This window comes from Sebastes fasciatus, chromosome 13 (genome assembly GCF_043250625.1).
Source record: "Sebastes fasciatus isolate fSebFas1 chromosome 13, fSebFas1.pri, whole genome shotgun sequence".
Classification (NCBI taxonomy): domain Eukaryota; kingdom Metazoa; phylum Chordata; class Actinopteri; order Perciformes; family Sebastidae; genus Sebastes; species Sebastes fasciatus.
Window position 1 is genome coordinate 29,578,375 of NC_133807.1, and position 22,245 is coordinate 29,600,619.

Below are 22,245 nucleotides of genomic sequence, written 5' to 3' on the forward strand. Positions count from 1 at the left end.
AGAAGTAGGGTCATTTTCCTCATAGACTTCTATACAATCAGACTTCTTTTTGCAACCAGAGGAGTCGCCCCCTGCAGGCTGTTAGAAAGAATGCAAGTTTAAGGCACTTCGGCATTGGCTTCATTTCTCAGACCCGGAGGTTGCCCACTGGTTTCAACATGACAACGCCTGACCTCAACCCCATCCGACACCTTTGGGTTGAGTTGGACCACCCTAACCCAGGAGGCCATATCGCCCCGACATCAGAGCACAACTTCACTGATGCTCTTGTGGCTGAATGGGAGTAAATTCCTGCAGCCAGGTTTCAAAATCTTGTGGAAAGCCTTCCCAGAAGAGTGGAGACTGTTACAGCTGCCCATTGATTTGGAAATAGATGTTCTACCATCACTTATGTGGTGTCCACATACTTTTGGCTGTGTAATGTCTGTGGTCAGAGTCCTGGTGAAAATGCAAATGTGATCTGCGATACTGACGGTCAGTGCTGCAGGAAGTATGACTTTGCATATGGATTGGTTTGCAAGATAACTGACACACACAGCACTATTTTGACGTGAAAGGACACACACAGTCAGTCATACACACATGCACGAATGCATTCACACTTGCAATGTACATGCACCTTATCCACACACACACACACACACACAAACACACACACACACTGGCGTTTAAATGGAAAAGCCAGCGGAGCAGCCAGCGGCGCTTGTCACTGTGACGGGCAGCCACAAGTGTCACAGCTAATGGCTTCTGACGCTGTGTGTGTGTGTGTGTGTGTGTGTGTGCGTGTGTGTGTGTGTGTGTGTGTGTGTGTGTGTGTGTGTGTGTGTGTGCATGAACTCTCTGACCAGCTATTGACCAGGATACATATTTAATAAAAGCACACTGACAAAGCACATGGTGGACTCAACAGCTGAGCTCTCCTATAAGCAGTGATTTACTGCAGCTGGAAAAAGAAGTTCTGCTGAAGATATGTCGGTTTGTGCTTACACTAAAGAAAGAGAAAGTAATGGGTGGTGCTTTCCTCTCGTTGCGGCTATCTCGCAAAAACAGGAAGTCAACGTTAGAGAGAAAGGAGGAAGTCTTTTGTTGACTAGATCACACACAGAGATTTGACCTACACACTGAATACACATTTGATATGTGCACGCTGTGCTCAGCATGAAAGCTAGTTATACTGTATGTATGAGGCGCACTTCGCCCTCGCCAAACCAAAACCAACAATTCATTCTAATAACAAGTATTATCTGTGTAGCCAAAGCCTGATATTTCCAGTGAGCTACATCTGGGTCTGAAAAGTGAAGGCAATGCTGAAGTGTCTTAAACTTGCATTCTTTCTAATAGCCAGCAGGGGGCGACTCCTCTGGTTGCAAAAAGAAGTCTGATTTTATAGAAGTCTATGAGAAAATGAGCCTACTTCTCACTTGATTTATTACCTCAGTAAACATTGTAAACATGAGTTTATGGTCTCAATCGCTAGTTTCAAGTCTTCTTCAATACAGCATGATGTTCATTTAGTAAATGATGGTCCCATTTAGAGTCAGATAGACCATAAAGCAGGGGATGCTTTAGGGCGTGGCTACCTTGTGATTGACAGGTCGCTACCACGACGTTGTCCGGTCTGGGAGTTGTCCGTGTTTTTGTCTTACCACTTTAACCCTTTCACAGTGTGTTTTCAGTTCATGAATAAAAATATCTTATTCAGTGTTAGGTTGTACTTAGCTCCACCCTCTCGTGTCACTTCTGGTTGCAAATAACCAAGATGGCGACGGCCAAAATGACGAACTCGAGGCTTCAAAACGACAGTCCACAAAACCAATGGGTGACGTCACAGTGACTACGTCCACTTCTTAAATACAGTCTATGGAAATTTTTTTTTTTTTTTTTTTTTTTAAATAAAACTAGATATTTGTTTTAAAGATTTACATCTTCAGTATGAACCAATGGGCTTGCAGCTGAGTGCCGCAGACCAGGAAGTCAGAAAGTTTTGAAGGATGACACGTTGTGGGTTGTTTTTGTCTTTTCATGGGATTTGTTGACATTAATAAAATATAGAATAAAGACAATCTTAGTCTTTGAATATGACATTGTAGTGAGCCCTACTGTCATCCCACAGAGGATTCAGATATGATCTATGCATTTATCTTATCTTATGGACATATGCAGTACATAGTATATGACACTTCAGTTATGGAAAATGTGAATGACTCCTAGCTATGTGTTTATTGACAGCTAAAGTGTATGCTAACATATTACTGTCACATCTTGTACATGTGTACGATTTGGTGGTATCTAGTGGTGTGGTTGCAGATTGCAACCAACTGAGTACCCCTTCGATCACTCCTCTCTTTCCAAGACTGCGGTAACGTGAGACGCAGAGTACAAAACCGTGGTAATGCTGTTCGTCTCACTAAGAGGCGATCCTTAGTATAATGACGCTACTTTAGGAGCAACAGAAGTCAGACGGTGGCTGGCGGTACCACGGTTTTGCACTCTGCGTTTCACATTACCGCAGTTTCACAAGTGTGTCAGAGAACTACGGTGGCCTTCAGGTAACATAAAATATATATAATAAATATATTATTTTCTGTTTCTGCTAATAGATCCCCCAAAATGTTATACGCTGTTTCTTTAAGTTTTCTAGAAAGTAAGTGGGGACTTTCACCTGTTACAGGTGGATTTCTGTGAGATTCAGCACGTGCAGCCTTATCTTATATCACCTAAGACGCTGCTATCGGATAACTGCTTCATGGGTGTTCTACTTAAGATGGAGAAAAGGAGCTTTTCTGCTGCTGACAGTTCAGAAAAGTGTCGACGGGCTCTCACTTACCACCAGTGCTGCTGACTTTGTGAGATCACAGACTCAGAAAGTTTGATATGGCAAAGATTACAGGTTTCCATATGCGGAGCCGCTGTTAGAAATACACCCCTTTGTTATTTAATGTAACTCATATGCTAATTCTGCTCAGTGTCTGCGCTGACGCCTCCATTGTGCGGCACATCACTGTCAAAAATCGGGGGGGGGGGAATTAATGCATTAGATATTTTGAGCTGCTTTCGGTGGCCTAGAATCTTCTAATGATGTCGGTCTGGATGACTGTGAAGCCTAGCAGGGGGTATTTGGGGTAAATGTGGTGTACAGACATAAATGTACATATAATTTAAAGAGTTTATTTTTGTTTACACAATGAGAGCTTGCCCAGTGATTCATGAATATTAATTTCAAATATTATACTTAAGATTCCTCTACTTTTTCCCCTTATTAGCCCCAGGCTATTATCTCTGCGTCCTCATTTTGTCTGTCTTCTTTTTATGGCTTTCGATTAATAATCACTCACAATTCTGCAAAACAGCACCACTAAAAGTGTCCCGGCCCACTTATTCCTGGTGGTCACACAGGTTAAAAACAAAACAACATTTCTAATATTAATCTTTTTCTGTAAATACACTCGCACTTGTTTTTGTTTTTCTCTGTCTCTGCCCCCCCACATCGTCTCCCTCCCTCCATCGCTCCATTCATCATGTAATAGGGTGGATTATGACTAATACCAAACCCTCCGGCTGTTTGCGGGCTGTCAAGCAGCTTTTACACAGATTATAAATTGCTTAATATATTTGGATGCCTGTGTGTTTGTGTTTGTGTGTGTGTGTTCGGTCAGGACCGTGTGTTCATCCACCTTTTGATCTCTAAACTTGTCAAATCGTGTTAGGCGGCACCAGACATCGATATTCGATGTAAATCCGCTATTTATCGCTTTAAACCCACTCGGCGCTGCTTGAGCAAATCAGCAGCTCGTAATGATGAAAACAAGCACGTTTATGTCTCGGAGAAGATCTGAGTCGACAGCTGAAGTTGTCAGGAGATAGTGATGTTGATGTTGACAGCCATGATTAGGGGTTATTAATTCATCAGGCGCTCTCTTTCGTCGTTGAGAAGCTAAAAGATGTAGAAACACACACTTTCACCCATCTCAAAGAGGTACATCTGAGCTTCCATTTTATTTGGTGTTTTGGTTTAGTACGGCTGCATGTAAACGGGAATATTAGTGGAATATTCATTTTCATTAGCCATGTAAACCACTTAGTAGGAATATTGTCTTTTTCGGAATAATCGATGCAAAGTGAAAACATCGATACATAGCATCATCTTTAAGATACGCCTTTATTTTGAAATTCCGATGGCACGTTTGTGTCACCAATTTCCGTCCAAGCGCACCTCCCTCCTCCAGAGCCCAGTGTTAAAATGTTCAAATCATATTTTAGTTGCTTTTTATATTAATATAACTGATTGTGTTAAATTATATTTTCTCTTATCAATCACAGGCTCCTGAATTGAATTGAACAAATAGTATCATCAGACTTTGTGATGCCAGAAAATATCGTATCGTTGTCCAAAGAATCTATAATAGTATCGTGATGAAACTTGTGATTTACACTAGGGATGTTACTAATTAACCGTTAACAGACATTAAGCATTTAAATCGATTAACGCTATTGGTTAAAGCGGCTGAAAGAAATGTTGATAATTAATTAAAATGCTGAAAAAAACGTGTCAAACTCGCTTGAGCGGAGGAGATGTAGCCTCGTAGAATTATTCACTGACAAATAAACTGTACACACACTGTCTGCTACAGCTACGTTCACAGCTAGAACGCCACCAACAAACACACATTCACCGCCGCCACACACACGGTCTGTCGGAAACTCGCTGAAGTTACGCCGCGCTGACAGGCCGTGTGTGTGTGACTACGGGGAGCACGAAGCTACCAGCAGAGCTACAGCTGCTAACGTAGCACAAACACACACACTGTTTGTCGGACAATCGCTATCGTTAATCCGGGCAGACACAGCGGACAATCTGCTAAACTAAACTAAATATGCGGTGGAGACATTTATTGGGAAAGTGGCTGCATGTCCGCAACACTACACAAAGCACCGTGGCTGCTAAGTTAACGCTCCCGGACGGGTGAACTGGGGACTCATTTGTCTGTTTTGATCAAACACTGCAGGTGGCGCAACCGCTGCATGCGAGGCAAAAATCTTGTCGGTTAACGGTTAATAATTGGTTAACGAGGGTCGGCTATCGGTTAAGAAAATGTTTTAAAATTAGCATCCCTAATTTACACCCTAGAGAGCCACACTGTTGCAGAATCAACAGCTGCAGTTGTCAGGAGATAGTGATGTTGACAACCATGATTAGGGGTTATTAATTCATCAGGCGCTCTTTCGTCTTTGAGAAGCTAAAAGATGTAGAAAACACACACTTTCACCCATCTCTACGAGGTAGATCTGAGCTTCTTCCATTCTATTTGGTGCTTTGGTTTAGCACCTACGCATCCCACACACACACACACACGCACTCCGAGGGTTATACAGTGAGGAGGCGCTGCCCTGCCAAACAAAAGGACGCGGGGATAAGTGCAGAACAAGATGAAAAGCTTCACTGTTGGCATGGCAACCACCAGATGATCTGCATGGCGATGTTTTGATGTTTGACGTGTTGACGGTGGATTCTGGGTTACAGAGAGAGAGAGAGAGAAAGAGAGAGTTGAAGAAAACCGGTTTGATCCAGTGCCGCTGCGTGAGTGCTCTTTATCTCCCTGGCTGTTGTTTTATTGTTGTTTTATTCTCTCCGCCTCCTTCCGTGAAGAGATTCAGAGCAGCGGTGTACTCGCCATCAAACCACCGCTCAGTGTTTCCTGCAAGTCAGTGTGCTCAGACCCTGGAGCAACACTCTGTGCGTGTGTTCATGTGTACATTTTGAGGTTTGAGTGCATGTCTGTTGCTGTTACATAAATATATTGGTCTAACAGGCGTATTGACACATCACACATTAATAGAGTCAGTGTTGTTCACTGTCAATATGATGGAGGTCTCCTACTGGAGCGGCTCCATCAAAACAGTCTGCTGTGAAATCATATTTTCTTTTCAAAATTTTAATGTTTTATTGCAATTTATATGAATCATGAATATTTTTTTGCAATATCTCATACATGTTGTTTCACAGGAATTTTTACAAACTCTGGAGGAAACATTGCAAAATTTTATTATAAATTAATATTAGAGTTGTCAATCGATTCAAATATTTAATAAATAATTTAATAATTACTATTATATATATTATATATAATATATATATATTTATATAATATATTATATTATTATATTATATTATATTATATATTATATTTTATTATATATAATAAAAGTAATCTTTAGTTGCAGCCCTAATATTGCATTTTGGCATAACTAATTAGTCGTCTTAATTTTATAATATGTTGTTTTGGCGCTGGCTTGTGTTTGTCAGATAAGTGCTGCTGAGGAAAGAGCAGTCCTGACTCCTGCTCAAAACTCACTCTGCTTGCGTCACTTTTTCATCTTTTCCTGGAAAGTCAGTCATCTCCCCCGAGGCTCTGTCCGTTCCTTCCCCCTCCTTTTCTCCGTGCACTTCCCTTTCTTCCTCCGTCTCCCTGTCCTTCAGCGAGAGCTTGAAGTGGCCGGCCAGGTGTTAAGGGACCAAACACCTCGACAGCCCCCGGAGCTATTTTAAGAACTGCTGCTTGTGTTTGCTTCCTCGCTGTCAGAGTCAGGTCAGAGTTTCTCTTTGACTTCTTTGGTAAGTTAAAGAAGGTGTAGTTCGGCCTAAGACGGTGTGACAATGAGCCTTCCATCTCTTCATCCGTGTTAAGCTCTTCTTCCTCAAGTGCTCCTCCTCTATTTTTCTCTCTTGTCTCATTTTTTTTTAGAGGAAGCAATGGAAACAACCAGTAAAACTCTTATTGTCCTTTCTCCCTTTATTTCCTCTCAGTCCTCTCATCCCTTGCTGCATTCCTTTATATAAGTGTACAGTTATGGAGCACGGAACCAGCCCAAAAATAAATAAATAACGGACTCGATAAATCAATAAATATGCCATTAAATTAAATAAGAATAATATAAAAAATAAATGTAGGCATTAATTAACTGACAAAATGTGACGTAAATTGATATTTCTGTTTTAATTTGCATCTTTATTTATTTATATTTGTATTACTTCCCCTACTTTTTATTGTTGCATTTATTTTTTTATTTATTTTAGATATATTTTTAATTGTATTTATTCATTATTAAATTGTATTTATTTAGAATTTACTTAAAACTTATGTATTTATTTTTGCATTTATTTTTTATTTATTTTAAATTTTGATTAATTAATTTATTCATTATTAAATTGTATTTATTTTTTATTAACTTTTAAATTTATGTATTTATTTTAGGCAGTTTTTTATTTTAGATTTTTTTAAATGAATGTATTTATTCATAATTAAATTATATTTATTTATTTATTTTATTACAAGTACATTTTACTTATTTTATTTTAGATTTTTAAAGTTATTTATTCATTACTAAATTGATTTTTTAAATTGATTTTTATTAACTTTTACATCTATGTATTTATTTTTAAATGTATTTTAAATTGATTTTAGATTCATTTTTGTATTTATTCATTATTAAATTGTATGTATTTAATTATTTATTTATTTATTTAGGATTTTGGCAGTTTCCGTCCTCCATATACAATACATCTACATACATATTATATATATATATATAAATATGTGTGCACAGTACTGCATATGCATGCGGTGTAAGCAGGATGCTGGTGATGACAGGGACCAGCGTTCCCTGGAGAGAGCAGTGGAGCATGAAAAAAGGCTTGTGGTGTGTAAACCTGCTCTATGCTGGAAGACAAAGGACCTTCCTCTGCCTTTGTGTCTTTTTCTGTTTCTCTCTCTCTCTCTCTACCTGCTTCAGGTGCTCTCTGCTCATTACCTGACTCCCTCAGTCCTCCCTCCTCCCTCCCTTTGTGTCACTTTTGTTTGCATTCATTCACATCCAGGCAACTGCACACATCATGTGACCAAGGAGCTCATTTCTGTGTATGTGTGTGATTGTTAGTGAGAAAACACAGCTTCTCTGCATGTGTGTGTGTCTCACTCTGCATCCTGTGTTCATCTTCAATCTCTCTGTCTCACCCGATCTGTCTCCCCGCTGTCACCCTCCCCTTTTTAATGCGACTTGTTTTCTTACTTGACTTGCTCTCCATTTTCCTTCCTGCCTCATTTTTCACACAGTCATCTGCTCAGTATGCTCCCGACGCCAGCCCTCATTTCTTTCTCCTCGTTTTACTTTTCTATTTGATCTTCCCTCTGTGGAAACTTGGCACGCTCACTTAACATCCTTCAGCAGAGGTCACGTCAGTCTGTCCTCGACACCTGCTGACGCATCCAATCCCATCAGCACGCCGTTACTTAAAGAGAAGTATTCAGTAGTTCGGTTCTGGCAACAGATTGGGCCTGAAGTCGACGGAATGGTGAAGTTTTCAATTCAACAAATGCAGCAAGAAGAAATCCAACAGAAAAACGCCCACAAAGTATATCATGATGCAAATAATCTTTTGACCGGGGTCTGCTCAGCCCACGTCGTCCTCGTCATCGCAAAGCTGTCGATGTGTTATTTCCAAATCGGAAGCTTGAAATTTGAATTTTAAAAGCCAAAATATCTCAGCACCTGCTGAAGTAACTGTTGAGTTATTGGTATTAATCCATGACTTAAAATCAACCCCACAAATACCAACACGTTCTCATCCCAACTCAGAACCCTGAACGTCACTTTTTGGTCGCAGTAAACGTGTGCTTGATGTTGTGAATTACACAAAAACACTTGATTAGGTTTAGGCAACAGAACCACTTTAGGAAAAAACAACATGGTTGGGCTTAAAACTACGACGTTTGTAAAGAGAAAATGAGACTTGACGTGAACACAGGATGCGAACAAACAGCTGATTGTAACGTGAAAGTGAAACTTAAAGGCAAGGTTGACGATGTTCTCCAGTAAACACTTTTTGTTATATTGGTTGAAATGGTCTTTACACCCCGACAGCGATCCATTACTGATCTGAAAAAGGACCGGAAAAGAGCCGTCATCTGTAGCTGCTGTAATCCTGTAAAAACGTCTACCAATAACCGCCTCGCGGTCCGCTTGGAAAGAACTAATCAGATGCCTCCCTGCTCGTTCTCTACCCTTGGCGTGCACCAGCCTGAACTCAAAGCGCGTCGCTGCCGCAAGATTACTTGAGAATGGAAAAGAAAACTCAGCCCTGCAGTAGCACTGCCGCAGTTACTTGTCATGAGGTAGCGTTGTTGGGTTGAGATCCTCTCTCCGCTCTGTGTCTGTGAAGTAGTTACGATGCGGTGGTGCTCATGCATGTGTGTGTGTGTGTGTGTGTGGGGGGGGGGTGTTGCCTTGGAAGGAGCCCAGAGGGGAGGGAGGGGGTTTAGACGGAGCTCATGAGATGATGCTACTTTCAGATTATGCTAGCTTTCCAACATCGTTGACCCTTTCTTTAACACACGGGACACAAACAGCGGTCTCCTGCCCGCCTTTGGCTCTTTAAGCTACGTCACCACAGCACTTTCCCTGTGCGTTAACTGTTGCCGCGGATGGCTTTACATTGTAGTTAATTGAAAGCCTTGTGCATCTCATACCAGAACTAAAGGGTGCCTTGTGCGTTGGTATCACACGCTGACGGGCATGATAAAGCGTCGGTAAGGCTTCAAATACAGATACTTGTTTTCTGTTTCTGATATTTGCTTGGACTGGTGTGTGGGCGGGACCTTGATACACTTTTGTACAGTGGGAGGAAGTGGAGAGGCGTTGTCCATCTTTAAATACAGTCTGTGAGTACACCTGTGTGTTTCATCCTGTGACGAATCAGTGTCTGCTGTAAAATGATTTGGTAATATTGAAGCATGTTCTGAAGCTAGCAAGGCTACCAAGATTCAGGGTAGTAAGATTGTGTGCTGGTAGGAATATGTTGTTACCTCTGGGCAGAGCCAAAATAGCTGTTTCCCCTTGTTTCCTGGTGTCTGTGCTAAGCTAACTGGGTTCTCAGCCAACTCTCCACCAGAAAGTGAAGCATATTTCCCAAAAATGTCAAACTTTTGCTGTCATTTCTAACTCTAACCTTCACAACAATGATCTCTAAGTGTGAAAATGTACCTTGGTCCATGCTCCGTGGTGTGGTGGGACTCTTGTATGAGGACAGTGGGTTCCTCACCCTTCACACTCCACACACACCTCTTCAGGGTCTGATATTTGTCAGGATGTGTGTGTGAGAGTCCAGAAGTATCTACCCATCCATCAAATGCAAAGAGAGAAGAGGGAGACCGGGTGTCTGTCAAAAAAAAGGAAAAAAAGTATGCACATATGGAATCTGCTGCAGCATCTGTCAGACCTCGAATATCAGCTGTGGTTTTTAGCCAAAAATAAAGAAAACTGTAGCCAATTGCTGCTTTTTCAGACACAGCTGGAGGTGTTAAATCAATTAAGAGCGCTTCTTGGCTCTTCAAAAAAAATGGAGTAAATTGGTGGTTTTCAGTGGTTCATTCAGCTGAGAGACTCATTATGCTGAAGGCGGCGCAAACTGTTGACCATAAATACATCTCCATCTCTATTTCAGCGCCCACTCTGTACCGCCCTCCTCTTCACCACTCATCTTTTTTTATGAAGTACATTTGAATGATGTATTTCGAGTAGAGGCGTGAAGGGATTTAGAGAGGAAATGTAATCTATTTGGATATCAAATATTACAAAAACATTTTTTTTTTTAATGTAGAAGTAGTTCACTGCACACATTTATTTCTGCTTTTTTCTCCAGTCTCCTGGGTTTACTTTGCTTCCCTTTTTCCTTTTTCCACTGTCTGTTCACCCTCTTATATCATTCTTATACCCGGCTGCTTTTACAGTTTTTCTCAATTGTTTACACACAAATACTGGTACTTGACACACAATGACCACAACATGTAACTCATGCACCAACCCCCTGAACCAATTCTGCTAAACTACAAGCACAATTCCTGCTTTACACTCAAATTGCAGTTCTAAAACACGCTTTTTTCAAAACACTACACACAATTCTCTGCATTTGGCACAATTTTCATGAAGAAAATCTCGTTTTCACAAGGAACACACTGTCATTCAAAATTCTAAAGTCAATTGCCCTACTATGCACACTGACTCATCACATGGGCAAACACCTGTCACACAGTGTTACAATTAGCAATCATGGAAAGTGTATGACCGAAATCCACAAACGCGTATACCCCTTCTCCAAGCTATGGAAGACGCATGTGGAGATATAGCAGTTGATGCTTTTCATGGCTGGATTCGACATGCTAAGCGATATTTCCCCCGCTGCTTGGCCAGGGAAAACATTGCTTGTGATGTGGATGAGGTGCTGTGGCCAGACCGAAACAGAAGAGAGGATGCAGCATAGTTGTTTTTTTCGTGTTTTTTTTTACTGTAACTGTATACAGTAAATTCTTCTGTTGTTTTGTATGTAGACCACTGTATGTGCAACTTTGTGTTGGTTGGGATGTACACTGTGTACATTGTTTTTGTGGGGAAAATAAAATATATTTGTTACCGTGTATTTGTGTGTTCTGAGTATAAAAACAATATTCAAAAATATTTTACAACACACTTATGTAAGTACTGTCTGTAGTAAGTGTAACACTGAACAAAAAAAAGGCCTACGTCATTATGATGAATGGAGAAGAAGTGTTTTCCATTCATCATAGTGTTTTACATTGAACACATCAGTGTTCAACTGGTTCTTATAAATGTCTATTCATATGATGGTTTGTGTGTGTCATTTGAAAACAAAATACCATTTTGAGAAGAAATAACATTGTTTTGAATGTAAAGTTTCATTTTGCAGGAGAATTGAGGGGTTTTGCCCATTGTGTGTGTGTTTTTTGATTTGTGTGTAGAGTTCTGAGAGTATGAGGCATGCTTTCAGAAAATGTGTGTAAACAATCGAGAAAAACTGTAAGCTCCCTCCCCTCCTCTCTGGTCTCTCGAGGGGGCTGGCTTTGGATGATTAGAGTGGCCCTGCTCGCTTTGATTAATTGGATGAGTCTTGTCTCCGTGCCAGACTCCTCTCCTCGTCCTCATCCTCATCCTCATCCAGAAGCAGCTAAAACAAACACACGGGGCTTTTTAATGGCAGTGGTGCACTGATGAGAGGAAACAACTAAAACGGTGGGTGTGTCTGCAAAACGTCTGGCAAATTTCACTTTATTCAACCTGCTCCAGACATGTTCATAGCAGTACATACACTAGTTTACGTATGTTTGAGCTTTATAAAAATGTCTTTAACTGTATTGAAATGTTCAAGGAAATAACATAGAGGTGTATACAAAATTAGGTATATTTTGATCCCCATGTAGCTTCATATAAGCCTATAGAGCAGTCATTCCCAAAGACTGGGCCGGGCTCCACATGATTGTTGGTATTGTTCTGATAATTGTAGCCTACGTATAACACTGAATCCAATATGAAAGGGTAGCGTACATTCTGTTTGTTTTACTGATAAGAGGAAAAAAACGAGATCCTGTTAACTCCGCCTAAATGCATTCATTTGGTCTCGTTTATAAAGTATTTAACATGTGTATATGTTTTCATTAACAAATGCATAAAACAAAGTTGTGATTTATCAAACGTATACCTCTTCGAAATGACTGGTTTACCTCTTCAAGATAAGATAAGGTGATGCAGAAATGGTAGTAAAAATCCAATCCAAATTAATTTATAAAGCACATTTAAAAACAACAAAAGTGCTGTACAATTAAAGATAAAAACAACACAATAAAACCAACAGGACATTACAATAATAAAAGTATTAAGGCCAATAGAAAAGAAAAAAAGGATTAAAAAAGGCAACTCTCATGCCGAGCCAAAAGCCAAGGAATAAAAATCCGTTTTGAGGTTTGATTTAAAAACAGGCGGTGTGGCGGGCAGCCCAAAATGTACAGCTCTGGAACATGCAGAGCGTTGCAGAGTGTTGGCGCTGCAACTGAAAAGGCTCGGTCATCCCTGATCTTTAACGTTGACCTAAGGACAGTCAGAAGTGTCCTTGATAAAAAGTCTGAGAGATGAGTTGGAGCTTTCCCATTTAATGATTTATATTTATATATATGTTATTATATTATATTTATATGTTAATAATAAAATCTTTGAAAAAAAAAGGTCAGGAACGTTCATTTACTCACAAATTCACTCCTGTCATGCTTAAAAGATATAAGGCCTGTTGTGAGTTTGGTCACGATGGTTAGTCTTTTTAAAAAAGTCGGTCCTGCAGAAAAAATGTTAGGGAAACACTCGCTATAGAGAGCTAAGACAATTTAAACTTTCTTTATAATGCAACTTACAATTATTTTCATTATCAATTCATCTGGTGATACTTAACCGATTATTGTTTAGTCTATTAAAAGGCCAAAAGGTTGTGAAAAACACCGATCACAACTTCCTCGAGCCCAAAATGTCATCTTAAAATAGCTTGTTTTGTCTGAGAAACAATCCAAAACCCAGTTTTTCTATTACGGCTGAACGATTTTGAAAAAATATATTTAACTGCTTTTAATTTGGCTGATATTGCAATTGCGATGTGATTTGTGATATTATAGGGAATGATCATTTTACACCATTATTCTCATTTTCATTGAAATACATATTAAAATGATTATGGTGAGATTTTTGCGGAGATCTTTATCAAACAAAGATGTTTCCTTTAGTCTGTAGAATATGACGTGTAGGCCAGGATGTCTCTGCAGCACCACAACATTTCATTTTAAATGTTTTTTTGACACATTCCACCTTTAACAACTGCGATTTGAAAATTGCAGTAGGCCATATTGCGATTTCGATAAAATTTAGACTAATTGTGCAACCGTAGTTGCTGTGATTTATGACACATTCTCGTATTTAAGAAACTGGAAATTTGATTATCAAAATAGTTTCTGATTCATTTTCTTTCGATCAAAATCATTGTCTTGCCTTTTCATTTGTGTATGCATGTGGACATTACATACACAAACAATATACACCATCAGCCTACTAAACATGACTGTTGTAGAATATGAAATTTATTCATCATGGTTTTGCATGTGTCTTTTGGCTACGCCCTCTTTAAACCAACTTGGAACCGTCCTCCTCTGCTCACCCGGTCGACCTCCACGGTGTTTTAATCCGTCCTTCAGGCTGTGATGACGACAACAACAACCACTTCCACCTCCACGGCTCTGTCCCTCTCCTCCGTCTCCTCTCTCCTCTACATCACTCTCTCCTCTGTGTCGTCCTCGCCGTTCTGTCTCTCCGTCTCTGCCGTCTTTAAGTGGATCCCACTTCAAAAAGCTTGTCTCTGAAAGGTCGTCTGCGGCCCCTACAGACCCTCCACCCCCGTGGCTCTTCATCTTTCGTCTTTTTTGTTGCTCTCTTTTCTGTGTCTCTTTCTCCTTGTTTTTATTCGATCTGCTTTGCCCCCAGCACAGCCATGGCAGAAGCAACACACACACACAAACCCACTGTAGCACAGCCAAGTGAAAGGCTGGCTGGGAAAGTCAAATGCTCTGTTATTCCATCCCAGCAAATACAATCTCTGGAGATGCAGCGCCAGCCGGAGAGCCCCGAGGGACGTCGGGGCTTTCTCAGAAACGCAGACAATCACACAAGCTAACTGCTCTGTTGTTTCCCTCCTCCTTCCATTACAGGGCATTTCTATCAACCGTGTGTGTGTGTGTGTGCAAACAGCATGTTTGTGTGTCTTTCTGTGTGCGCCTGTTTGATAATGCTAACCAGGGATGATGGACTCTCTGCGACGTGGAAGAATAAACAGGCACAATAACTCAATAACAACTTGAGGCCTCATTCAGTGAAATCACAGCGTGATGAATGACTCTGGTTCCGCTGTGTTGAGACTGTACAATAGACGCCTTGTGCCCGTGATCACTGGAGCCTAACAGCTGCCTTGTTGTGTGATTATGTCCTGCATATTGTTACGCGTGGGTGGGGGGGAAGGAGGGTTTGTCATATTTATGTATATATTTATGTTTTTTTTACGATCCCATAAAGCTCAGAAATAATGCAATACATGACAGTTATTAGCCTAGTAAGAGATTCAATTTAAGGACTAAATGACGAACACAACAAATGAAATGAGCAGTATCAGAACAGTATTTGAGCTGTGAATATAAATGAGTTCTGTTGATTTTGAGGTTCATTATTTTAAATGAATTAGTACACATGAGGTCTCAACCTTTTTTTTTTTACCACGTCAGTTTAAAGCTGCATTAATTGATATTTTTATATGAACAATGGGTTAAATTACCATCAGTTATAGCTAGTGGGCAACTCCAAGTCTGGAAAGTGAAGCCAATGCTGAAGTGTCTTAAACCTGCATTCTCTCTAACAGCCAGCAGGGGGCGACTCCTCTGGTTGCAAAAAGAAGTCTGATTGTATAGAAGTCTATGAGAAAATGAGCCTACTTCTCTCTTGATTTATTACCTCAGTAAACATTGTAAACATGAGTTTACGGTCTCAATCGCTAGTTTCAAGTCTTCTTCAATACAGCATGATGTTCATTTAGTAAATTATGGTCCCATTTAGAGTCAGATAGACCATAAAGCAGGGGATGCTTTAGGGCGGGGCTACCTTGTGATTGACAGGTCGTTACCACGGCGTTGTCTGGTCTGGGAGTGGACGTAGTCAACGTGACGTCACCCATTGGTTTGTGGACTTGGTTTGTTTTGAAGCCTTGAGTTCGGCATTTTAGCCATTTTTTTGCAACGAGAAGTGGTACCGCCTGGTGACAATATGTCAATGATTCCAGCTTGCTACACTGCCCCCATGTGGACAAAACAACTCAATGTAGGTTCAAGTTAAATAATCAAATACAAATAATAATTTCCATCCAATAATAATGATTTTCCATCCACTAGGCAGAATAGCAGCCTTCCTTTTGTTTTCTCCTGTCTCATCTTCACCCCCTCACAGCATTTAGTCAGCTGCAGTTTGCCCCCCCGTGGAGGGAGGAGTAGTTAAATACAGCTGAAATGCTGATGACCCCTCTCCTCAAGGCTCATGTGTTCCATTAATCATGTCGCCATAGCTGGGGTGAACGAGTGAGTAGGATGCTGGTAAGACGGAGAGAGGCCAGGCCTGAGAGCAACTCAGTCTGTCAGCCAAAGCCTTGCATAATGGGGGCTAATGGATTGGGGAGCATGGACATACCTGTCCAGTCTACTCACATTAGAATGAATAGAGAGCTGCGGGGCTGTTCTCTGCTGTCCTATGTACTGTGTTTGTGTAGAGCATGTGGGGATCTCTGGAGTTATTTAATCCAATTGCTTATTTCTGAACCTCCATCCTTGCACCGAGGTTTCATTAACAGTGTGCTTCTTCTGTCTCCGTCTGTCCCCTACCAGGCTGTGAGCCCTGTGCCGGGTGGTGATGAGCAGTCAGGGCAGCAGCAGCAGGGGAAGTGGCCAGCATGCTGACACTCCTCCCCCTCGTCACGCCCCCGGACCCAAGCTGCAGGTGCAGCGCTCCCTCTCCCGTGACACCATCACCATCCACTTCTCTGCTCTGGGGAAAGAGGAAGACGACGAGGATGAGGAGCTCTATGGTGTCGGATCCGCCGGGGCTAAGTCGGACATCGATGGTGCAGGGGGACTTCAAGGTCTAGAAGCTTCTGGGGTGGACGAGCAGTCTGTCGCCACAGCCTTGGAGGCGAAAGAGGAGCTGCTGTTTGAATCCGCCGGTGTGGAGACGTCCTCTGGAGCTGCTGTGCTCCCTGTTTCATCCACCACCCTGTCTGTGCAGCCCTCAGACCCCATGACTATTATCCCCACCTCCACGCACCCCCACATGAGCTCCACCCCTCCTGCCAGCTCCTCCTGGCCCTCTGACCGACCCTCAGCCAATCCCCCGTCCACGAGCTCCAGCTCCTCCTCCCCTTGCAAGTCAGCGGCGCCGTCCTCCTCCAAGCCGTTCCTCAGCCTGGTCAGGTCCTTGTCCAATGAAGTCGAGTCTCGAGACACCTCTCCGGCGCCCACCACTGTTGCGCCGTCGCACGCACGGCACCGCCACTTAATGAAATCTTTTGTCAACTCTTTCTCCACGGACACCTCGAAGGCCGAACATCAGGAGGGGCCTCTTCATCACTATCTCCATCACCCCCCTCATCAGCAGCAGCAGCAAGTGCAGCCGTCCCAGCGGCCTCCGCCTCGCAACATGCAGCTTTTCAAACAGTTCTCCCAGCCTCGCTTGTGCTCCAGCCCCGTCATTGTCACGAAAGCAGGTGGAGACTCCAAAACAGCCCCTTCGTCCCCCATCATGTCCCCGGATGGCAGGTCTTTCTTCAAGGTCCAAGAGGTGGAGGCCAGGATAGAGGACACCAGGCGCCGGCTGTCGGAGGTGATGTCGGACCCCCTGCAGCTTTTTAGTAAGATCATGGGGGATGAGTCTGGCGTGGGAGCCGTTGGAAGTGCCGCTCATCGTGCCAAATCGCTGTCCTCCAGTGCGTCAGAGCTCAGCGGAGCGGCGGCGGTAAACGGACACACAGAAGGTAACAACAATTATAGCATCAAGGAGGAGGACGGGGCGGAAGAGGAAGAAACCCCCACGGGCAAGGGTCCGGATTCTGTTTTCTTCTCCTTCCCATCACTTGCACCAACCCCGGCTTTCACCCAGGCCTCCTCATCCACTTTCCCCAAGTCTCCCTCTCTCACTCTGGGCCGCTGCTCCATGTCGGCCCTGGTAGCCCGACAGGAAGACGAGGACTTCTGTGAACTGTACAGTGAAGACTTTGAGTTGTGCACCGATACAGAAACACCAGACGGGGATCGACCCGGGTCCCGGCAGCCCCATACTGGTAGTACTGGGTTGTGTAGTGAACTCGACACGGAGGAGGAGGAGAGAGAGGAGGAAGAGGAGGAGGAGGAGGAGGAGGAGTTGGAGAACGTGCCTGTGACTGGCCTCATCTTCCTTGCACAGTTGGTGTACTGGTATATAGTCCTTCCAGTGCCACCATATGTATGTGCGGTGGTGCATGGGATAGTGGCTGGGTTCATGCTGGCCTTGCTGGTCCTCTGGCTGTCCTCTCCTCGACGCTCCTCATCAGGGACGAGGAGAGGGAGGCGAAGGATAGAGCACTGGAATGTGGCCCAGCTGGATATCAAAGAACCGGGAACCTTCAAGGTGAGACAAAGCCGGGCATGGGTGGCCAAGTTTGGACCGTCAGCTATTTAACTTCAAAATATAAACTGGTTGGATCTTCTTCTTAAAGATCTTGGCTTTTTTTTAGCAGGTGTCCTTGCTTCACTGGACTACCATTAAAGGGATAGTTCAGGTGTTTTGAAGTGGGGTTGTATGAGGTACTTATCCATAGTCAGTGTATTACCTACAGTAGATGACGGTCGGTACACCCCCCGGTACCGTGAGGAAGCACAGTAATGTACTGCTGTGGACGGGGCCAGCAGCAAAACATATTTTAGCCACCTAAAAGAATAATTATCAGTTTAAGTGTACACTATATTTAGAATACTTTCACTGCTTTACCATGCCGTCAGACAGCTCTTTCAGACGGGGAACTGAAGCTGTTGTATCTATCTATGCTCTCGCCAAAGCCGCCAGACTCCATTGGAAAAACCTGTAATTTTACTTCGCAGAACACGGGAGTCGCTGGTCTACCGCTACATTGATCAGTTAGTCTGTTTGTGCTATTGTGTGACTTTTGTGAATCTGAACTAACCAAAGTCACACAATAACACAAACAAGCTAACCAATCGAGGCAGCGGCAGACCAGCGACTCCCGTGTTCTGCGAAGTAAAATTACTAGTTTGGTTGCTTTGGTGGGAGCATAGATATCTGCTTCAGTTCCCCATTGGAAACATAGACTGGATAGCTGTCTGACGGCAAGGTAAACTGGCAGAAATATTCTAGATATAGTGTACGCTTAAAGTGATATTGATTTTTGCCGGCCCCGGCCCCGGCCCCATCCACAGCAGTACATTGCTTTGCTCCGGTGTCTGTAACTCCTGTCTGTTTCTCCAAACTGGTGGTGTACCGACCGTCATCTACTGTAAGTAATACACTGACAAAACACCCCAACCATCCCTTTAAGGTCTCTTGCTGCATGCTTTGCACAGATTTACAGAAATGTGACAGACTTTAATGCAAACTCGCAAAAAACACCTTGTATTATATAGCCACAAGTCAAGATAACCTATATTAGATATAGCCTTACAGGCCTTACACATGTAACTGATAGCATCCGTGTGATATATGGCTCTGGCACTGCGTGTTATCTAATCGACGCCTTGGAGAAACCATCCTAAGTGAGATAATGTCTGTGTTTGTTTACAAGCATAAGCTGATTTGTAGTAGCTTTTGTTTTGTATCTTTAGACGACATGTTCTTCGCTTTCGCCCTCGCCAAGCACTGAAATTTCCCCTGTTGTTTCAATTGAATTGGCTTTGCTCACAGGGCCTCCTTTGGGACTGATAAGGTGGGAGGTAAGATGAGAATTAAACTCCATCCAGCCTCACGGGGACCAGCAGCAACACACTGAGGTTTTATTACACTTTCTCCTCCAGTGGCGGCCACAGTGTTGCTTTGAACCAAACATTTGAAAGAGAGCGGCTGCCACATTTGCCCCCCCAGTTCTCAGTTAACCTCGCTCAGCGCTGTAGAAACTCTGCTAGAAGAGAAGTGTTTTAGGGAGTTATGTAAGCATGTGTACTTGTATATGCGTGTGTGTGTGTGTGTGTGTGTGTGTGTGTGTGTGTGTGTGTGTGTGTGTGTGTGTGTGTGTGTGCCTTCGTGGGTACCAAGCTGTTGCACAGGAGAGCCTTATGGCCAGAGGGCACAGCTGTTCCAAAAGAGGAGCACTGCGGTTTTGCAGAACATGATACACACATTTTGAACGATGGACCCCCAGAGCACTCAAGTGCAGCATCTTTCTCTTCCTGCGAGGATCAACAAAGAGTCAGTGTTTCAGATGGCCCACTTTATCTTTTGTTGTGGTGTATGAACTTTGTGGCACCGCACCTCTGAGTTAGAGTTTTGTTTTGAAAAATGTGATTTGATTATGATCATAGAAAAAGTACTGCAAGGAGTGATGGGTATTGATGACAGTTGGGAGACAAAATCATTGTATCCCTAAATTTGTTTTCATGTTTTAAGAGTAGAGTCCAACAATAAGTTGTGATATTAGGGAATCACAGATATATTGGTTATCGGTAACTGTGTTGGTCGATAAGTAACAAGAAATTGCAGCACAGAGAATGTCAAAGATATGTTTACGGTCGTCATTTTGTCCATCAGGGAGAACTTAAAGGTTTTTCTCTAAAGGTACAGTGTGTGGGATTTTGCGACATCTAGTGGTGTGGTTGCAACCAACTGAGTACCCCTCCGCTCATGCCTCCCTTTCCAAGACTGCGGTAATGTGTGCCGCCGAGTACAAAACCGTGGTAACGCCGTTCGCCTCGCTCAGAGGCCATCTTTACCATAATAACACTACTTTAGGAGCAACGGGAGTCCGACAGCGACTGTCGGTACCACGGTTTTACACTCTGCGGCTCACATTACATCAGTTTCACAAGCGTGTCGGAGAACTACGGTGGCCTTCAGGTAACGTTTATTACATCCGTCATATACGTACAGGTACATACATGAAATTTGACCTCTGCATTTAACCCATCCTAAGCGTTGTAGGAACAGTGGGCAGTGGCAGTGTCTCGCTGAAGGACACTTCGACATGCAGAGAGTAGGAAATTGTGATCGAACCGCCAAACTTGCGGCTAAAGGACGACCCACTCGACCCACTGAGCTACAGCCGCCATCAAAATGTGCTTATGTTATGTTAAAAAAACCAACTCATGTAATCAATATCAGCCTCGAAACATCCTCAACACCAAACAGCCAGTTCAGTTTTCTTTCACTTCACACTTACCTGCCTCTCACTTACTTTTTCTGAGATATCCTTTTGAGCTGAATGACTTTGAATCTTCACAGGCAGTGAAACGATGCTATCTGCTGTCGTCCCTCAAACAACACAAAAAACATCTGACAGAGGAAAGTTCAAACATGAAATTTGAGTAGATGGGTAAATACGCCAGCCGGAAAAATAACAACAAAAACAATAAATCTTTGCACAGTATAAACACCGATATCATCTCGCCAGTAACCTCATGTAAACCGTGTTTGACTGGGAGTCTGGTGTGTTTATCTGTGCTGTCTTATCTGTCCATGTCAATTAAAACTCTTCCTCCCTTCTCCCCCACCCTCACTCTCTCAGGGCTGGATGAATGAGATCTACAGCTACGACCCGGAGATGTACCACGCCACCCTGACCCACTCTGTTTACGTCCGCCTAGAGGGCTCCGTCCTGCGTCTGTCCAAGCCCAACCGCAACATCTCCCGCCGCGCCACGCACAACGAGCCCAAACCCGACGTCACCTACATCAGCCAGAAGATCTACGACCTCACGGACAGCAAGGTGTGGTGGCTGTGGGTGTGTTGGGGGTAATAATGAGAAGAGAGATATTAGAGAGAAGGAAAGATGTTAATGTGTGAAGAGTGTGTCTGCCGGCTCCTCGGTGCTTAACACATAGTGACATCAAGCACACGTCTCCTCAGATTTGCCTTTGCCTGAGTGCATGCTTGCTAATAGGTCAAGTTCAGTGACAACGCTGCTCATTTTCATTGTCACATAGCGTGTGTGAACATGGAGTGAATATCACAGGTCGCTGACCCTGTACACACGACTTTGCGTCTTGTCTAGCAGTGTGCTGACTCGATGGTTTTGTATATCTGAAGGCAGGACAGTATATCACGGAGCAAAGGGGTCATTATGGTCGTCCTCATCATGCAGCAGCTGCCCTTCTCTCCTTCTTCTGCAACTGAGTGGCTCCCTAAAGTGTAATTTCCCCATCATTATCGTGTTTAGCCTCTCTTGAATGTTTATAGAAGTCCCCAAACATGCATTTTTTCTGCTCACAGTCAAGATCCGTTACCTCCCCTCCCACACACATAATACCACATAGCTACACACAGCCCAGATAACACATCAACCATGCAATGCTAGCATTTTATCAATGTTAATATCCGTGTGAGAGTTGTGTTGAGCTGGAGCAAGAATTTCTGCGTGAATGAATGTAAACTAAATTGCATTAGTGATGGGCAATGCAGTTCTATTCAGTGTCCTGAATCACTAGAACCAGTTCAGTAAAAGGATTCGTTCAAAAGGTTCGTTCACCGAATCGTTCAGTGCTCGACTGGAGCTCCGACTGCACGTCGTCTCACTCAATGAACCGAAACACAACTGAATCAGAATCAGACAAACTTTATTGATCCCCAAGGGGATGT

General features: G+C 42.9%; 1 protein-coding gene across 3 annotated transcripts in view; it reads left to right on the forward strand.

The window, feature by feature from the left end:
* The window catches only part of tex2 (testis expressed 2), a 40,620-nt gene that overhangs the window by 4,230 nt on the left and 14,145 nt on the right, over positions 1-22,245 (forward strand). For 2 of the 3 annotated variants that reach the window (XM_074656753.1, XM_074656754.1), the window contains exons 4-5: positions 16,302-18,075; positions 21,176-21,376. In XM_074656753.1, coding sequence (XP_074512854.1) covers positions 16,327-18,075; positions 21,176-21,376 — 1,950 coding nt within the window. In that variant the 5' untranslated portion in view covers positions 16,302-16,326. Of the gene's footprint in view, positions 1-5,363; positions 5,579-16,301; positions 18,076-21,175; positions 21,377-22,245 lie in introns of those variants that run through there. The other variant, XM_074656755.1, reaches the window with a different exon arrangement.